Genomic DNA, 17,807 nt, shown 5'->3' with positions numbered 1-17,807 from the left:
CGACGAGCTACAATCCAAAGGGTCCCAAAGACTGGGCAACTGAGCACACACTACACACATAATCAACGCTGAAACTCACACAGCAGTCTGTATAAAAATACCATGTATCATTTACTCTTTGTAGGTTCTGTACAACTGGCAGGAAAGGCTTCTGTGGTCGCACAAATCAGGTGGGAATTTTGTAAAGAAGTCCAAGTAGGGTTAAGGCACCAAAAGTAATATGGTCCTGAACACCCAGAATAAAGATATGAAAAAGCAGTCTGACCTCCGAACAGAGTATGAAATACCCAAACCCAGAGTTTCAGAAGTAGCTCTGGAGAGGCTCTCCCAGGATGGTTTCCAGCTGCTGGATGGTCTTCTGGCACTGGTGCTCCACCTCTTCACATTCATCTAAAAAAAAAAAAAAAGTGAAAGTCAGCCAGTCTTCCTGCCTCGGTGCTCATCAGGCTGGCTCCGCACATCCTGCTGTCGCTGCGAGTCCCTGAGTCAGGGCAGAAGTGGAGCACAGTACTGAGGCGGAAGCCATCCTGGAAGTCCCTCCTGCCTTCCTCCTTCCTGCCTGCCTCCCCTTCTTACGGCCTTAGACTTGGGAAGACCCCAAACAGTGGTGCACAAATGAACACTGCAGACGCCTCGCAATGCCGCTCGGTAGAGTCGTTCACACAGCCCCTCGCGGGGCGGGGGGAACAAAGGCAGGCACCTGGTTTGGGGTGCGCAGTGAAGGCCCAATGTGAAGGCTCCGTCCTTGCCTCCGCCACCCCTGCTCGTTCTGTACCATTCCCGGGGCTGCAAGCAGCACCGTGCTCACCGCTGTGTGTCCAGAGCCGCACAAACCTGGACGTCAACCCCAGTCCCACCTGTCACACTTATCGGATAGATTGCTTAATCCTGTTAAAAGCACCTAGTTTTTTCCTTTATTGAAAAAAGGGGGGTAAGGGCATGTGCCTGGTGAGGACTAATGAGCTCACCCACACAGAGCACAGACAAGCGCTGGGCATTAACAGTGCTGCTCCACTGCATCCTCGGTGGCACTGCCTGTTTTGATATAACCACCCTGCATCTTGGACCAAAGTATTCAATCACAGTCAGGTATGAGGTTAAAGCAAAACACCATTATAGTCTGTACTGTCAGCAAAAAGCACAAAGCTAAAGACAGTGGGGATTATGGTGTAAACAAATCTCAAATGATGAGGAGGCGTTTGCTTTCTAACTGTTCCCTCCACCCCACTCAAAACAGGAGCTCAGCCTCCAGGCAGAGGGCTGGAGCCAAGAGCTCATCACAGTCTCTCCAAATGGGTATTCCCACCGGGCACATTCCCACAGAGGTTTAATTACTTCTTGAAAGTTTGGGAATTACCTTCCATCAATTCAGCTAAGAACGGAATGGATTCTGGTAACAAGACGATATAATTCTCTCTCAGTTTTTCCGCCAGTGCTAACACAGTTATCAGAGCAGCAAATCGAACCTGAAAAGACGATGAATCATTTTTCAAAAACCAAAAAACTATTATAGCTATGTTTGTTAATTTATGATCTAACTTGAGACATGCTCTGAATTTTAAACTGTTATTTTACTCTCTCCATTCAAGCTTCATCTTAGCATACCAGTTTGTTTAACAGTTTGAGATCTGTTTTATAACATGGGAAACCTTGTAAGTCGGAGCCTTTCAATCTGTGTTCTAGTGCTGCAGGCCTTTCATGTGAATTTTTTATTTTGTAACATTTTCCTTAAAACAAACAAAAGCAGTAAAAAAGCCACATGCAAACTTGAGTGTGCATCAAATGTGGCTGCACTGGAGCTGCTGGCTGGCCTCAATGATGCCCACCTGGCGGGGGCGTGCCCCCAGCCACTGCAGGCAGGGCTCCTGCCCTCAACCCCGACTGGGGCCACCGTGTGGTGGTGTGAGGGGCCACACCTTCCTCAGCCTGACTTCTAGAAGACACTCACCGTGTCATAAATGTCCTAGTTTTGTAACTTAAAGATTGGAGTGCTGCTTACAGGTCTTGTCTGTGACAAGGAACCCAAGCAGCTGTTTGCTCTGTTAGTGATTCACTCTGAAACAAAAGCCATGTTAGTCCTCCTTCTGGTTTGGGGTGATATAAAGAATATCTGGACACAGCAAAGTGAGATGTTGAAAAAAAATTTGTAACTGCCTATGTTCAATCAGGATTTTCCTGATCTGGTACAATCAAAACAACATATGCTACAATAAATCTAGTGCAGCAACTTTGTAAGAACCTACAATTTAAAATGTAGGGGTATACTGGAAGAGCCTCATTGTTTTCATTACTTCCAAAAAAATAATTGCTGTGAATTTCAACCAGTCAGTCTATTAATAAAATTCTGCTTCGGTCTGTTTTATCCACTGAAATTCAGTGTAATGATCAGCCTGAAAGCTTCGAACCTCCACACATCACTCAGTCCCCCGCCCAGCCATGCTGATGATGCACGCTACCCCACCAAGTCCGCGGCCTGAGACGGGCATACAGAGGGGTGATACACTGCTCTAACTGAAAGGGATGCTCTGAGGACAAACAGCATGCGTCTGGGAGTACACTGACATGAAAATGGTGCTTAAGAAGCACGAGGAATTAAAGTCTTTTCAATATTTAAAACTATAAAGCATTTTGGTAGTCCTGTCTAACACGCCATGGGTGTGGGAAGGACTGCTGTTTATAAATGGCCTGTAAATGGAACTCAGATTTCTCAGGTTCAGTCTTCTGCCTGACACAGGCCAAGCCCTGGTGCTAAACACGCAGTGCAGGTCCTGCGCCCACGTGCACACCACGGCGCCTGACCTTGGGTGAGGAGTCCCTCGTCTTCAGCAGAATCTGGTAGTTGAGTGGTTTCCAGAGCGAGTCGTCTGCCATGGCCACTGAGAACTGTGCAAGGCATGGGATCAGGTGCTTCGTCACCCGTTCTTGGAACTTCTCTTCTCCTCCAAGCCTGTTTTCCAGCTGTTGACAGTGAGACAAGGACTGAGCAGTGGGTCTCTTGCTGTTTGGAAAAAACTCAATGTGTATGGTATTTTACTATCCTTCCTAATATCAGCAGGCTCGAAAACCAGGTGCTGCTTATTCTATTACTCTCTCTAGAGCAAATTTACCACCTCCGAGGAACTCAAGTGGAGTCACAGCCCACAGCTTCGCCCCTTTCCCTTTGCAGAAACTGAGAGAAGAGCAGTCAAACCCTTACACATTCTCAAGAAACTCAGTTTTTAAGAATTAAAAATTTAACTAATAGACCTTATACCATGCCTTTTATTTGAAAAATTAAAAACTCCATCAATGCCACTGTGAAGACGAGTTACATTCATCAGAAAGATGAAATCAATTTTGAAATAAAAATTTCATAAAAAGGAAAAGAAAACCCAGCAAACTGTGGTTCTGGTCAACATAAACCCTGTGGGCATGTACCACTGACTGTCCCAACTTTTAACAGAAAATGTTTCCACTTGGTTACCTGATCCACCAGGGGCATCATCAAGGCTTCCGCTCTCTCTTTACTTAGAAAATGCTGGGTGTCAAAAAGGAAGATTTTGTATAAACAGTTCAGAATAAACTGCAGTAGCAAACAGCACTTTTCAGGATCATTTTCAGAGTCAAAAAACGCTTCATCTGTAGATTGGGAAGAGTAAAAATGGAAACAAAACAAAAAAAAGCTGAATTTCAAATCTCCAGTATCTAAATTCAAATCACTAATATAAGAACTATAAGTAGAGGGGTATTTCTAAAATGATCTAGAAATCAATCAAGAATAAGGCAGAGCACAAATAAAATGTCTCAGGGGACCGGCTCATTCTTTCAGAGCCGTTAACATTCTCGGCTGTTAAGACTGCTTAGTTTGGCAAATGGACTGATTGTTATTAGCATTAAAGAATAAACCAATTTTAATGTTTTAGAGTTAATTCCAGAAGCAGAGGAATGACCTTTATTCTTTCTTCCAAGTGAGTAAATTAATATTGTGTGTGTGAAAGTTGCTCAATCGTGTCTGATTCTTTGTGACCCCATGGACTGCCAGGCTCCTCTGTCCATGCAATTCTCTAGGCCAGAATACTGCAGTGAGAGCTGTTCCCTCCTCCAGGGGATCTTCCCAACCCAGGGATCGAACCCAGATCCCCCACATCACAGGCAGATTCTTTTACTGTCTGAGCCACAAGGGAAGCCCCAGTTAATAACATGCTAAAACAGTGTCTGACAACTGACTAAAGTAAGAAATGTATCTTCCTTACTATACCGTGTGTAAGGTACACAGAGCAAGCACGCCAACTGATCTAGAGTCAGCTACCTACCTGTCTTGGAGATGTTCACCTGGTTCAAGGTGTCAGCAAAAGGCTTCACCAAGTGACCAGCAAACAGGGTAAAAAGCCCTTTCAGTTTTTCAGCAATGCAATCTGCCAAGTTGTAAAAGGTCAACAGTCTGTCCTTGGGAGCATCCTCTGTCTTAGCCCAATCAAACAGCTAAAAAGATAAAAGTACTATTAGTTTCTTCTATGGATCTTGTGACTGATATGTGAGTAAGAGAAGTAGAAGAAGAAAGCTCACCTTGAAGAACAGGGGTCTGAATGTGACCTCAGAAAGTTTGACCACCATGGCTACAAGACAGTCAATGATGTAATTTTCCGTTTTTCTGATTTCCTCGAGATCATTCTAAAAACAGAAGAGCTAATTTATTAGCCAGAGTACTGACATCTAGGCCTAACTCTGGCAGGTACAACAGGTTACACAGCTAGGCTTTTCTCTGGCTCTGAGCTCGGTGGCAACTTCAGGACAGGCGGGTGGAAACATGCCTACCTCAGCGTGCTGGGTGCGGAAGTCCAGGGCCTCCAGAAAGAATGTGGTGAGCTGGGGCTGGTGGGAGGCGAGCTCCTCCTTCCTCATCACCCCAATGTGCTCGCGCAAGATGCTCATAAACGGGCCCATGAGATTCTGAAAACACACAGGAGATGTGCCCGTTTTTAATACTCCTAGAGTTCACTAATGCATCTGTAACAGCATTAAATAACTATATTCTTCTTTAAGTTAAAATCTAAAAATTTCAGTACCACATCTCCCTCCTCCTAAGTCTAATACCCTGTACAGTCTAACCTTCCAGTTCTTCTCAATCTGCTTGTACGTCTTGTTGATGGCTGGCAGTAACACCCGGGGTGACAGCGTGGTAGCCAGTGTCTTTTTAAGGGACGTGAGACGGACATTAGCCTGGGAGGCAGGACTCATTTCACTAGTGATTTTCTCCAAGTGAATCACCTGTAGGAAATAACAACCACCATCAAGGCCACCATAAGGCGTCACCCAGAGCATGTGTCTACACACGCACAAAAAAGTCATGGTGAGGATGGAGAAGTCAGTCCAAGCGCCAGGACTGGGAATGCTCAGTGCACTTAGCCTCACACAGAAATCCTCATACACCCAACCCCAAACGTAAGAATAAATAAAAATGAAAACTTATTTTTAATATTTAATATAAATTAAAATAGAAAAAAATGGACAGATGCCTCTTTCCAAGGGAGTCAGGGATGCAGGCAAATGGTGGGAGGCAGGACACAGAGGGCAGGGCTCAGGACAGTGATCTTAGAGGACAAGGATCCTGGGACATGAGGAAAGCTACGTTCTATGCTAAAGAATCGAGAAAGCTGCTCAGATGCAGAGGTCCGTTTCTTCATGATGTCTACCTTCAAGGTGTGGCTAGAAAGTATGTGAATCAATTAAGTCATATGCATCAAAGCAGCTAAGGCTCCTAACCTCACAAATGGCCAGTGATCAACACAACACAACAGATCGGCATTTCGCTAGAAATGCCAACGGCCCACTGTCTAAACTGCAGCACAGGCATTCCACTCTGAGAGACACCTTAGGGTTAAGAAACCCCCAGTTAGGAACAAAGCAGGTGTGCCCATTTCTACAAGAAGCTCTATCAGCCCAAGTCCAAAGAGCTCACAGCAAAAGAAAGCAGTAAAATACATCCTGCAAAGTCAAAGAAGGAAAGAGCCTCGTGACGAAGCAGCGCCCGCACCAACGTCAGGACTGAACTGGAGGGACGACGGAAGTGAGCGAGGCGCACAGCTGGTAAGCAGCAGCGCATCTTTCAGAGTAAGACTCTCCCTGCCAGACGGAAAACCGCGGGCACAGATGCAGTGACCGCGTCTGTAACTCCTCCCTCCCCTGCTGTGGTCACCCACGCACCTGCGACAGGACCCCTTCCAGGTAGGGGCTGATGAAGTGCGGCAGGGTCTCGACCACCTTCTGCAGGGCCGCCAGGGCGCTGAGCAGGTAGACCTCCCCCGAGACCAGCTCGCGGGTGCTTCTCATGGTTGTCAGCAGTGGCGGCATCAGGCTGGAAAGAAAGGACACAAGTTTCAAAACTTAAAGCAGAAACAGAGAATGGAAGATGGAGCAGAAGTCACCATGAAAAAATTCAAACCACCACCCATGCCCCTGACATTCTGATGAAACATCTATACATTGCACGTGACCAAGAGCAAGAGCTCTCCCAGGGCCCATAGTACCAACACACTATCACTTTACTTAACAAATGACAACGCCTTTCAGCTGAACACTTGCTAAGTGTCAGATAAAAGAGCCTTGCATGGACGCAACTATACTCCAATTTAAAAAAAAGACAAAAAAACCTGTTATTAGTCTACAAAGCAATAAGTAAGGAGACTGGGAGCAAGCTCTGAAAAAAACATTTATAGCAGGTTGGCAGAGTAATTTTATGTCTGTGACTCTAAGAGTAATAAGAAATTTTGTGTGCCTGTGTTATTTCATTTTTCTAGTTGTTTTTAGTGTATTTTACGAAAATAGCAGTCTATGCAATTAAAATTTTTTTTTTAATCTCAAAAAAAAAAAAAAAATAAGCCCTGCATCTACTGCCCCATCATTACCCCATGGGACAGGCACTATCTCGGTTTGTAGGTGGCAGAGCTCTACAGGCTAAGTAACCCTGGCAAGGCTGCACGGCCAGCAGATACCAGAACCAGCGAGACAGCCAGGAGTGGCCACTTCCCGCATGGCCGGCACGAGCCAGCCATGGCCCGACCAGAAGGGCTCCTCCACGAAATGGCACTGTCACCGCTGCTTCCTAAGACTGCTGGTCCAAGTGGAGCAAAAACTGGGGGCAATACGCATCATAAAGGTAAATGAGAATGCTGTGTTTTCCAGTTTGAAGAAAAGATCACTTCTCTAACAAATCGAATTTAATGAAACTTCTACTGATGGGCAAAAAAAAAAAGTCACTAAGGTTTTTATTTCCCAGTTGGTGGCAGAAACCCTGTGTGGTGGTCCTGCCCTAGGTCCCCTCAGCATACCTGGGGAGCTGAGGGATGGCCAGGGCTTCCAAGGTAGAGACCACCTCGGCCACGCACAGCAGGGCGCTGCCCAGGACGTTCTTCTCCTCCTTTGCTCCCAGACCAATCAACCTCACAGTGGTGTTCAGCACCGGGACAAAAGGCTCTGGATTTTCTGAACCGAAATTCTTGCATAAGAGCTTTAAGGTATACAGAGCCGTCTGTCTGTTTATTGGTTGGTCTTCTAACGTCTTTCTTTTATGCTTCACCATGGCCACAAGGACGGGGATCAGGTCGAGGAAATGGTAAATCTGAGGAAGACAGCCAGAATTCCCAAATAATTAAAGCTGCAAAGAAATGCTAGTCCTCTGTCCATTTTTACTGCTTGAGATTACTTAAATGGAGATCAGACCAAGAAGTCCTAAGCCATACGATTATATACAAGCAACCATTTCCCCACTTGTGTTACTTACGAATAAGTGGATGCATGTGCTTGCAATCAATTCTGTATTTATATAAAGCACCCTAGCAGTTTGGAGTGAAAAAGGATTCGAATCATGCTAAAGTTAAGGCAACATGTGGTCAATGTTAAGCAAGAATTCCATCTGGCTGCAGTTCCACTCTAATAGCTCTTATAACACATATATAGTGCTCCTACCAGAGTTAACATCACATTTAAACACGCAGGCATCACAGCATTATACTTGGATAACAACATACTTCTTTAAATTGTACCATTAGAGAAACTACAACGAGTTAAATGCAGCTCTGATAAACCAAGGAATGGGTAATGGGTCTGTAGCACAGTCTTCACTTACAATTTTCTTCTTCCAGGAGGTTTTCTGCTGTAGCTTGTTGTTCAAAAGATCCAAAGCTTTCCGGCGAACAGATGGCAGTGGGTTCTCCAGCAGTCCTCTGATCACAGGGATGAAGGTTTCTGTGGGCAGCAAGGCATTGACCTACACAGCAGTTTCACATTTAACAAAAGAGGAAAATATAGAATACAAAAGGGAAGATGACTCATTTAAGACAGACTTCCACTAGCTGCACACCTTCAAAGTATGAGGCGTTTTCACACACCAATTCTTATCTAGTTCTTACACTCACATTTCAGGGAGACATGACTAACCACGTTTATCAAACACACAACAACAAAAGAGGATGCTATCATTAAGCTAACTGCTCAATGCCACATAGCTAAACAATTCACCTCAATTTTAAACAGTGGTCCTGGCCAGTGATTCTACTGATGAACTACACACTCCATCTAATAGGTATCATTTACTCCACTTAAATAAACTGGAACGTTATACAGTAGGATATGACTCAACATTTAAAGCTGATGCTTTAAATTTACTTTAAATTTACTGAGATACACGATCACATAATCAGTAAGTAAGCAACTGTTTTTCAGATAAAATGATCTCTAGGCATCAAATTCTTTTCCAAGAAAAATCTGAGCTGCATTCTATTAAGAGAGGGTATCGCTAACTTTATTCTTAAAGTAAAACTTTCTGATAAATAACTTGACAATGACATAGCACAGCAACGAAACACAGAAGATGGAGAGAAATAAATGCCCACCTTGTCCAGCAAGTCATAAGCTTTACTGAGGAGCGCTCGCCAGAACTTCCCAGTTAGCTTGTCTGCATTTCTCTCCATGGACTGTGCTACAGCATTGATGTAGCCAAGAACTGTTTCTAGCAACCTGAGACACAGGAGACTCGTATGAGAGTTTTAACTTCTTCCAGCTTTCTGATGAAAAGTTTGAAATTATTTCCAAATACAGATTAAAGAAAGAAAGGGAACATACCTCTGTTCCAGGCCTGTCAACACCTGAGGGCCGCCACTTTCAACTACCTGATTTTTAAAGAAGGCATCATTAGAACAATGTGGAAGTCAGAGATGAAAAATCACTTAAGTAAGTGAAATGAAACTTCGGAAATTCTTCAACTCACTCCCCAGTGTTTTCTGATATTACAACTTAATTAGGTCCAAATCACTCCATCATACTGTATCAACTCCACTTCCCTTAACTTACTTTGATTACATTTTATAGATATTCATAGCATCTGTAAAGTACCACAAAGATTCAGAAAAATACAGCAAATGATTATTAACACTTACCTCTTTATTTTATGAAATGTTAATCTTTTGTGAGGGCTGTATCTAATTTTAAGATGTTAATAAACATGAAGGGTACAGCTGGAGTCCCCCCTTTACTGCTTTCTAATCCCAATCTCCCCCCACCCCGAGCCCCACAAGCTTCACCCTGCAGTTAAATGTCATTAGAGTACATACCAGGCAGCAACGTGCTTCCCGTGATTAGATTTGGGGAGGTCTCTCTACGGTGACTCATGTTGCTCCAGCTCACTTACTTTAGCTGTACACACTATTCCCCCTGACATATCACAACCTGTTCATTCACCTCTCTTTGTGGATAGTTTATGTCACCCCCTCATCCTTTTTTCCTTTAGTAACAGTGCTGAAAAGAACTGCTCTCGTTGAGCATCGAGCCAAGTTTTTGTAGAGAAAGGGAACTGCTAGGTCACAGGGGACAACATCCTCACTGTGACTGGACACTGCCTGGCACTTCCTGAAGTGGCATACCGAGTCCCACTACCCAACACTGCAGAACAACGATCGTGTCCCCACAGTCTTGCTGCTTCCTGCATTAAAAACTTTAAAATTTCTGCCAATTTGATAACATCACAGTGGCATCCCCTTTAATCTGCATTTCCCTTCTTACTAAGGAGGTTGTTTCATCTCACTGGCCATTTGAGATTTCCTCTTCAGTGAATTCATATTGCTTGCCAACTGTTCTCATAGAAACGGATGCCTCTGAACTCACGAACAGCAATAATCTTGTCTTAGTCTGTGGTTTTCTTTTCATTTTGCTTATGGTGACTTTTTAATTGAAGTTCTTAAGAAATTCTTCTCCATCCTCTGGTTGTATTTTCTTTGATTTTCTTCTCAAAGTGCCAAGCACTCCTTTTCACACTGAAGTTTTCAATTGACCTTCTGTTAATCTAACTTTACATGTGACATCCGCCTCTCCTTCCGACTCGGCACAAATCACAGCAGACCTAGGTCTCGCACACTTCTCTTTCCCCATTGTCACACGGCGCCGCCCGACATGGGAAGTGCTTTTTACATCACGTGGGTGCGGCCAGCTGATGTCCAGCCACACTGATCCACTCGCATCATCAGGCACCACCACCGTCCTCGACTCTGCCTGACACAATCAGTGTCTACACTGGTCACTCTCAAGCAAGCTTGCTTAGCTAATTACTAGTTGAGCAAGTTTGTCAAGTCCTTTTCTGATTCTTACACTTCACTCCTTTAGCTGAGTGTGAACAGTGAGTTCTCCGATGCACACACGTTAACGTTTCATCATGAAGTGTGGTATAAACCATGTCTTTATCAGGCCAGGGACTTCCACCTACCTCACGATGCTGACAATCATTTTCCTTAAGTCATGAGTAAGTACAGAATTCACTAAGCTGTTTGTCTGAATCCTTCAGTGATCACAGATTTCCTCTCTCCATCAGTTCATGCATTATAAGGACACAGATATTCAAACGCTCAGCCATTCGTGTGTTCCTGCTCAGGACTCTGACTCTTCTTTCTGTTTCTTCATGTCTTTGTTTTGTTTCCATATGTCCTTTTTTCCCTCTCGTTGTTTAAAGTTTAGCACACAAACAGAAAAGTGCACAAATAGTGTGTGCAGAGCTCACTATATGTGGTAAAGAAACAGCGTATTATCGGCACCTCAGAATTCCTCCCCTACCTGACCCTCTCCTCCTTCCAAAGACAGACACCGTTATTACTTCTAAAACCACAAGTGTGTTCTGCCTGTTTTTGAACTTAATACGACAGGAGCCACAGGATACCTTCCTTCCTTCGATGTGATACTGATGAGGGGCAACAGTGTGGCAGTGAAGTTCACCCACATCCAGCGATGATGACAGACACTTGACCCACTCCACTGTTAATGGACACTTGGACTCAATAATGCCACCATTAACATGCCTCTCAAAGTCTCTCGGTGCACACATCCATGCACTTCTGCAGGTGTGTGCCATCTGAAGACAGAACTGCTGAGCCAGAGTTTATGCATATACAGTCTCACTAGGCCGTGCCCAACACATGTTCATGTTGGAGTGAACAGCACTCTCTTTCCTATTATGGGCATGCCTCATGTTTTCATGAGAGACTTGCCAAGCTATTCTTACTAGCCTAAATCACAATTTCTTCAGAAAAAGCAAAATTATATCATAAATACATTTAAAGAACAGCTCACCTTTCTGATAAAATTGGTGGAAGCCAGGAGCTGAGACATGAAGGACACAGACAGAAATTTAAAATGCCGCAGCTGCTTGCTGGTGTGAGCGTCTACGTTAAAGACCTGCAGCACTTCTTCTTGTGATTCGCTCTGGTTAGACACTGATTTGGGAATGGTTTCTGAAGAACAACAATGAACAAGTGACCTCACTCGTCTTTGACCTGATTTTTTAGTGTATAGACACAGATATTAATGAGCATGGTAAATGTATACAAGTTTCAGAGAGAACTCTGTTATGCATAAAATACATGTATATTACTAAACATATCCATATAATATACAGGAAAAGAAAGTGAAAGTGTTAGTTGCTCAGTCATGTCTAACTCTTTGCCACCCCATGGACTGTAAGCTGCCAGGTTCCTCTGCCCACGGAATTCTCCAGGCAGGAATACTGGAGTGGGTATTATAGCATTCCCTTCTCAGGGGGATCTTCCCAACACAAGGATCAGACTTGGGTCTCCTGCAGTGCACCGATTCTTTACTGTCTGAGCCACGAGGGAAGCCCTATAATATACATACATACATATATATATAATATGTTATATACATTTTCTTCTTCTAAACTAGTGAAAGATATATTTACAAATAAAATATCCAACAGCCCCGAGAACACAGTATATGAGACAAAACCAAACAAAAAACAAGGTAACTGAGACAAACAAATGGAAGACAAAAATATTGCAAAAAGAGTCTAAACTGGCTCCATGCCCCATTTCTGAAGCTACACAGGCACGCACTGTGATGGCCCACAACAGACTGAAGGAGGGCCACCCCTCCCCTTCAACATTTAAACCTAAAAGTTGAGGACGTTTGTCTTTAAATTCTGTAGAATCCACACTCAAATGTGTTGAATGTAAAATGGGCATATGTCCACTGGTGGGCCACTTACAAATCAATGTGCTAGCAGGTGAATCAAAACTCAGGCTCTGCCATACTTAGCCTGTCACCACACGTGGCTCACGTTTTAATGGAAAGCTAAGATGCAGCTAATAAGGTCCTACTAACTTGCTGTTTTCTTTACTATAATTCATCCCACTCAGAACACTCCACAGCCCACATACCAACACAGAGACACAGAAACCAATGTTTGAGGAATGGCAGGTAGAAATCCTACTTACTGTCTTCTACAAAGATTTGAGAAGGTGACAGCCATAAAAATTACTGATTTACTTTAAAAAATCCTCCTAAATACATGTCATGGGTTCTGAGGGTAAAGTGCATAGTCTTCTGCTTCTCTCAAGCTTCCAGATCAAACAATAATTAACATCTGACTTATGCCTACCTTCTTTTTCCTCTGGCAGCTTCAGTAAGTACTCAAGGATCGTCATTAAGCTTTGGATCTGATGCTGGACACTAAACTCACAACAGACAGAAATCCAAAATTCAGTGTCTGCCTCTAAAATAGCATCCTGTGTAGAGGAGAGAAAGAAGTAATAAAACCGTACCTCTCAAATTTACATTGCTTAACAAGTACAAATAAGGGAAACGTTTTAAAAATACTTCTCAGCACACAAAGCTACTCCACACCGACCATAAGCATGGTCATGTGTATGACTAGAAGGATCAGATAGTGAGCTCCTTACATAAAGAAACCAATTTACAAGAGTTAAGAGGTATAAATCCAGGATAAACTGCATTATGCTTTCTGGTAGAACTGAATTACTTAACACAGGTTCTAGATCTATTCCTGAGTCCCACTGTCTGAGAAGTCATTTAGAGACAGCCCTGGACCGTAAGTCCCCGCTCATCTCTCTCAACAGGGTGCTTCAAAACCGTTACCTGCAGCTCACTGACCTCTATAACACTGGCTCTCCTCCCCTGCCCCCTGAAATGCCCTTAAAAACACATTTAAGAGACAGTTTAATTCCTGTACATCTGTATGCTGCTGGGCTTAAAACAGACCCACCCAGCATGGCACCAACTGTTTCTTAAATTCCAGTCACCCTCAAGAGAAGTCCTGTTATTCCCAAGGATACTCAGTGCCTCAGGCTCTGGAAGTAGGTCCAAAGAATATAAAAAATGCTTTTAAAAGCACTTCTGAGCTCAAGAGGTGAAGCCATGTGCATTAAGCATGACCAGCCGCAAGTTTAAAGTGAAAAGTAATGCAAAATCTATGTGAAACGCCTCCCATTTTTTCTTATCACCCCGCTCTGTGCTCTGACCTTTTCTCCGCAGGCAGCCACCAGCACGGTTTTGGTGACATACTGTTCAAAGAGCAGGACCAGGAGGACCCAGAGGAACCTCTCTGCACCCAGCGTGTCAACAAGCTGGACAAGGACAGGCAGGCGCCTGTGCTCGGGCACGTGGGGCAGTGCGTCCACAAACACGTTAATGATCTTGACCACGATGTCCTCCACGTTCCTCGTGACTTCGGCAGAATCGCCACCATCAGACTGCAGGGCGGCAAGCAGGGGACAGCAAGGAGAAGTCACCAAGCCACCATGAGACAAGCTTTAACTAGACTCGAAAAGGCCTTCCGATGTGCCCCCAAGAGAGTTATTAAAGGAGTTCTAACAATCGAAGACCAATCAGTAGGTATTCAAGGGGTACAGAGGACGTTCCCATGAGGGGACCACAAGGTGCAAGACGTGAGCCTTGCCGGAAGGAGGCGCACCACCTCCGCCAGACACGACACTCCCGTGAAAAGACGGCAGAGGCCAACGACGGGCCCTGAGAGCAAGGCTGCTCTTGGGGCATCCAGAAAAACCAAACAGGATTTGAGCTATGCCTGGAGGAGGACGGTATAATCTAACAAGCAGAGCAGTACAAAGCCAATAGGTCCCTGCTGCTTTCAGAATATAATTCTGACCATCTGGAATGGGTGCATGAAAGACAATTGCTGAATGAATGAAAGAATGAAGAAAGACACATGAACAGCTAACCCAGCGCCCCTACTTCCACCCGACTTTGCTTTCCACATCCCTCACACACACTGTGCACAACCCCAGGCCGGGACTGCCAGCCATTTCAGAGAATAAATCCTACCCTCTTCATACCGGTTTGAAGTACATTTCTTATTAAAGTCTGTGGTCATTCTGGCCCGTATGGGCCTTCCCCTACAATGAACTCCTCAGTGTTTATCTATCCCACTGGCATACATCACATGAATGTGTAGTTATTTTCCTTTTTATATATGTGTCACTCTGGCTAATTTGCTGGACACAAAGAATACCAACCTTACACCAAGATTAAAAGGAGAAGGTGCCCGGTATGGTCCCTGAGGAAACAGTCAATAACATGAGAAAAGAAAGTAACAACAGTGGAGGTAAACAGAAAACACAAGTGGATAACCACGCCTGTTCACCTTCAAGGCTACTGTTTAGTTTCAAAGTCTTCACTCCTTCCTGAGACTAGGCTGTTAGAGACCAGGTCTCAGTCATCTCTTTGTGTACTAAGTTTCAGAGAACACTTGGTAAACGTCTGTTAAATTGTACATTAACACATTTGCCGCCGTAGCTTTAAAACTTCCTATCTGCACAGACCTACTTAAGGGTCTCATCAAACTGATACAATGTCCTGAGATACACCCTGACTGTAAAGAAGAACGTTAAGGCACTTGTATAGTTTATACCCTTGCACAATCCACTAGGGATGTTTATAGATATTTCTGGAGAAGATATTTCCAAGACTACTCCTTAGCTTCACCACTCTAAAATTTAATGGGCACTAATACCTGAGAATTCTGGAGAGGCTTTTGATGTCATTTATTAACTACTACTTGAATCTCACGCTATGTAAAATCTTAAAAATTAAAAAATATAATACCAATGACGATAGAAAACTCACCTGAATAAGTGCTGGAATAACCATCTTCACTGTCTTGTTGATAACCTGAAAACTGTAAGTATCATCTAGACGCATCACATTGGCTCCCATAAATGTAAAAATAGACATGATATTGTGTAGAACTTTATCCTGAAAGAGAACACATTTTTCAACATTTTCCACTTAAGCAGATCAAATATCAATGAGTCATTACAACTCAGCAATAGAAAAATATAACCCAGCTTAAAAATAGTCAAATGGTGCACAAAGACATTTCTCCACAAATAAACAACTGATAAGCACATGAAAAGATGATCAACACCAGTTATGAGGGAAATGCAAAATCCAAATCACAAAGCACCAATTCGGACGAGTATAATAAAAAAGACAGATAGGAATAAGTGTGAGGGGGTGGGCAAATTAGAACCCCTAGACACTGCATGGCAGGCACAAAACGACCTCACTGTGAAATGGCCTGAGTTTCTCATAAGGTCAAAGGTAGCACAGACCCAGCAATCCCACCCCTGCTGGAAGTTCTGAGAACACGTTCACACAAAACCTCTCAATTGAACGTTCACAGCAGCCTGGTTAACAGCCAGAATGCGGAGACAACAAACATGTCAGTTAATGAACAGATGAAGAGTGGGAAACTTAAATGCCCACAATCAGTGAACAGATAAACAAAATGCATGTACACACAACGGTTTATTGCTGTTGCCGCTGTTCGGTCTCTAAGTCATGTCTGACTCTTTATGGCCTCGTGGACTTAACCTGCCGGGCTCCTCTGTCCATGGGATTCCCCAGGCGAGAACACTGGAGTGGGTTGCCATGCCCTCCTCCAGGGGATCTTCCCAACCCAGGGACTGAACCATGTCTCCTGCATTGCTGGCGGATTCTTTACCACTGAGCTACTAGGAAAGTCCTACAATGGTTTACTACTCAGCCATAAAAGGAATATTGATTCACGCTTCCAAATGGATTAGCCTTGAAAGCATGAGAAGTGCAAAAAGTCAGACACAAAAAAGGCACATATTATATGATTCCATTCACAAGGAAAGTCCAGAACAGAAAAGTAGATAAGTGGCTGCCAGAGGCGGTGGTGCTGCTGGTAAAGGGAATGGGGACTGAACGCTAATGCATATGGGGTTTCTTTCTGAGGTTGCTGGAAGTGTTCTGGAAATACATAATGGCGACAGCGGTACAACTCTGCGAGTAAACTAAAACCACTGAATTGTACACTTCAAATGGGTAGATTTTTGTAACAGTATGAACTATATTTCAATAAAAACAAAAGAAAAATATGATTCTTAATTGTTTCTGGAATATCAACCCCTTTGAGGGCTACTGACTCTATACCAAGGGGAAAAAAATCCCATACACATTAAATCTTGCACATGACTTTAGTAGATTAAAATCCCACAGAAGCTCATGGAAAACCAAAAATTGTCATTTAGGAACATATCCCTTAGATGAAAATAATTTCCATCTCTTCAAAAATCTTTAAATGATATATTTCTATAAGGAACACGATTTCTTTAACTGAGGTAGTTCATAATCAAATTACTTTTAAGTCCACTTACTGGAGTTACCTTGCATGAAGTGCCACGCTAAGTGCTAACCATAAATTATCCAATCCCACTCTCACGAATTCTATGAAGGTTACTGTATTTTCCACTTTACAAAAGGTGGAGCCAAAGCTTAGATAGATCAACCAGCTCACTGCCTCGACTAAAGAGGCAGGCCTGGGAGTCCCACCTGCACTGTAAGATCCAGAATGCCACAGAATCCCAAGCATGTGCGCCTACGTATGTCCACGGAAGAAAACATCCGAAATATCTGCATAAGCCTTAAAATCATTAACACTTACAGGAAATATTCCAGCAACAGTACCCAAGAGCAAAAGGGCATGGTGATGGGTCTGAGGCATCTCAGAAACACGGATGCACTGGACTATCAGTTCCACATTGAACTTCTCCTCATCCAGAATGTCTACAGGGCAAGAAATAAGAAATCTCCAAGTGGTAGGTACATTCACACTCAGAGCAGATAACCCTTCCCCACTTGCTTCCAACAAAGCACGCACCTTTGGGTATTCTGCCACCTTCTGGAGAGAGTTTTTGGCAGATGTTGAGCAGACAGCTAAGAATTAACTGTTTGGTGTATTCCATGCTTCCCTGCTCCGGTGGCAAAGGTTCCAAACACCTTCAGGAGTCCCAGAAGAGAAATGATGGGAAATGAAAGGGTTGTACAGTTAGAGTGCTGCAGTAATGACCAATGCCTAAAGCATATATTAAATGAGGGTGAACTAAAATATTAACATTATGTCTATAAACACAGTGTGAGATTTCTAACTCTGATTCTTCTACTGCAGGCAGGAGTTGACGTCACATTACCTCTCGTTTCTACCGAAC

General features: G+C 43.6%; 1 protein-coding gene across 3 annotated transcripts in view; it reads right to left on the bottom strand.

Moving 5' to 3' along the window:
• Positions 1-92: 92 nt before the first annotated feature.
• HEATR1 (HEAT repeat containing 1) overlaps positions 93-17,807 on the bottom strand; it is a 47,452-nt gene continuing 29,737 nt past the window's right edge. For all 3 annotated transcript variants that reach the window (XM_065922245.1, XM_065922247.1, XM_065922246.1), the window contains 19 exons: positions 17,480-17,598; positions 17,264-17,385; positions 15,418-15,546; positions 13,794-14,024; positions 12,914-13,040; positions 11,590-11,750; positions 9,100-9,146; positions 8,871-8,994; positions 8,105-8,245; positions 7,308-7,597; positions 6,184-6,334; positions 5,089-5,247; positions 4,795-4,929; positions 4,546-4,650; positions 4,293-4,461; positions 3,464-3,618; positions 2,800-2,958; positions 1,358-1,466; positions 93-390 (listed from right to left, as the gene is read on the bottom strand). In XM_065922245.1, the coding sequence (XP_065778317.1) occupies positions 302-390; positions 1,358-1,466; positions 2,800-2,958; positions 3,464-3,618; positions 4,293-4,461; positions 4,546-4,650; positions 4,795-4,929; positions 5,089-5,247; positions 6,184-6,334; positions 7,308-7,597; positions 8,105-8,245; positions 8,871-8,994; positions 9,100-9,146; positions 11,590-11,750; positions 12,914-13,040; positions 13,794-14,024; positions 15,418-15,546; positions 17,264-17,385; positions 17,480-17,598 (2,722 nt within the window). In that variant the 3' untranslated portion in view covers positions 93-301. The remainder of the gene's footprint in view (positions 391-1,357; positions 1,467-2,799; positions 2,959-3,463; positions 3,619-4,292; positions 4,462-4,545; positions 4,651-4,794; positions 4,930-5,088; positions 5,248-6,183; positions 6,335-7,307; positions 7,598-8,104; positions 8,246-8,870; positions 8,995-9,099; positions 9,147-11,589; positions 11,751-12,913; positions 13,041-13,793; positions 14,025-15,417; positions 15,547-17,263; positions 17,386-17,479; positions 17,599-17,807) is intronic.

Source organism: Muntiacus reevesi, chromosome 2 (genome assembly GCF_963930625.1).
Source record: "Muntiacus reevesi chromosome 2, mMunRee1.1, whole genome shotgun sequence".
Classification (NCBI taxonomy): Eukaryota; Metazoa; Chordata; class Mammalia; order Artiodactyla; family Cervidae; genus Muntiacus; species Muntiacus reevesi.
The sequence above is the reverse complement of the archived record's forward strand: the minus strand, read 5'-3'. Positions and strand labels throughout refer to the sequence as shown.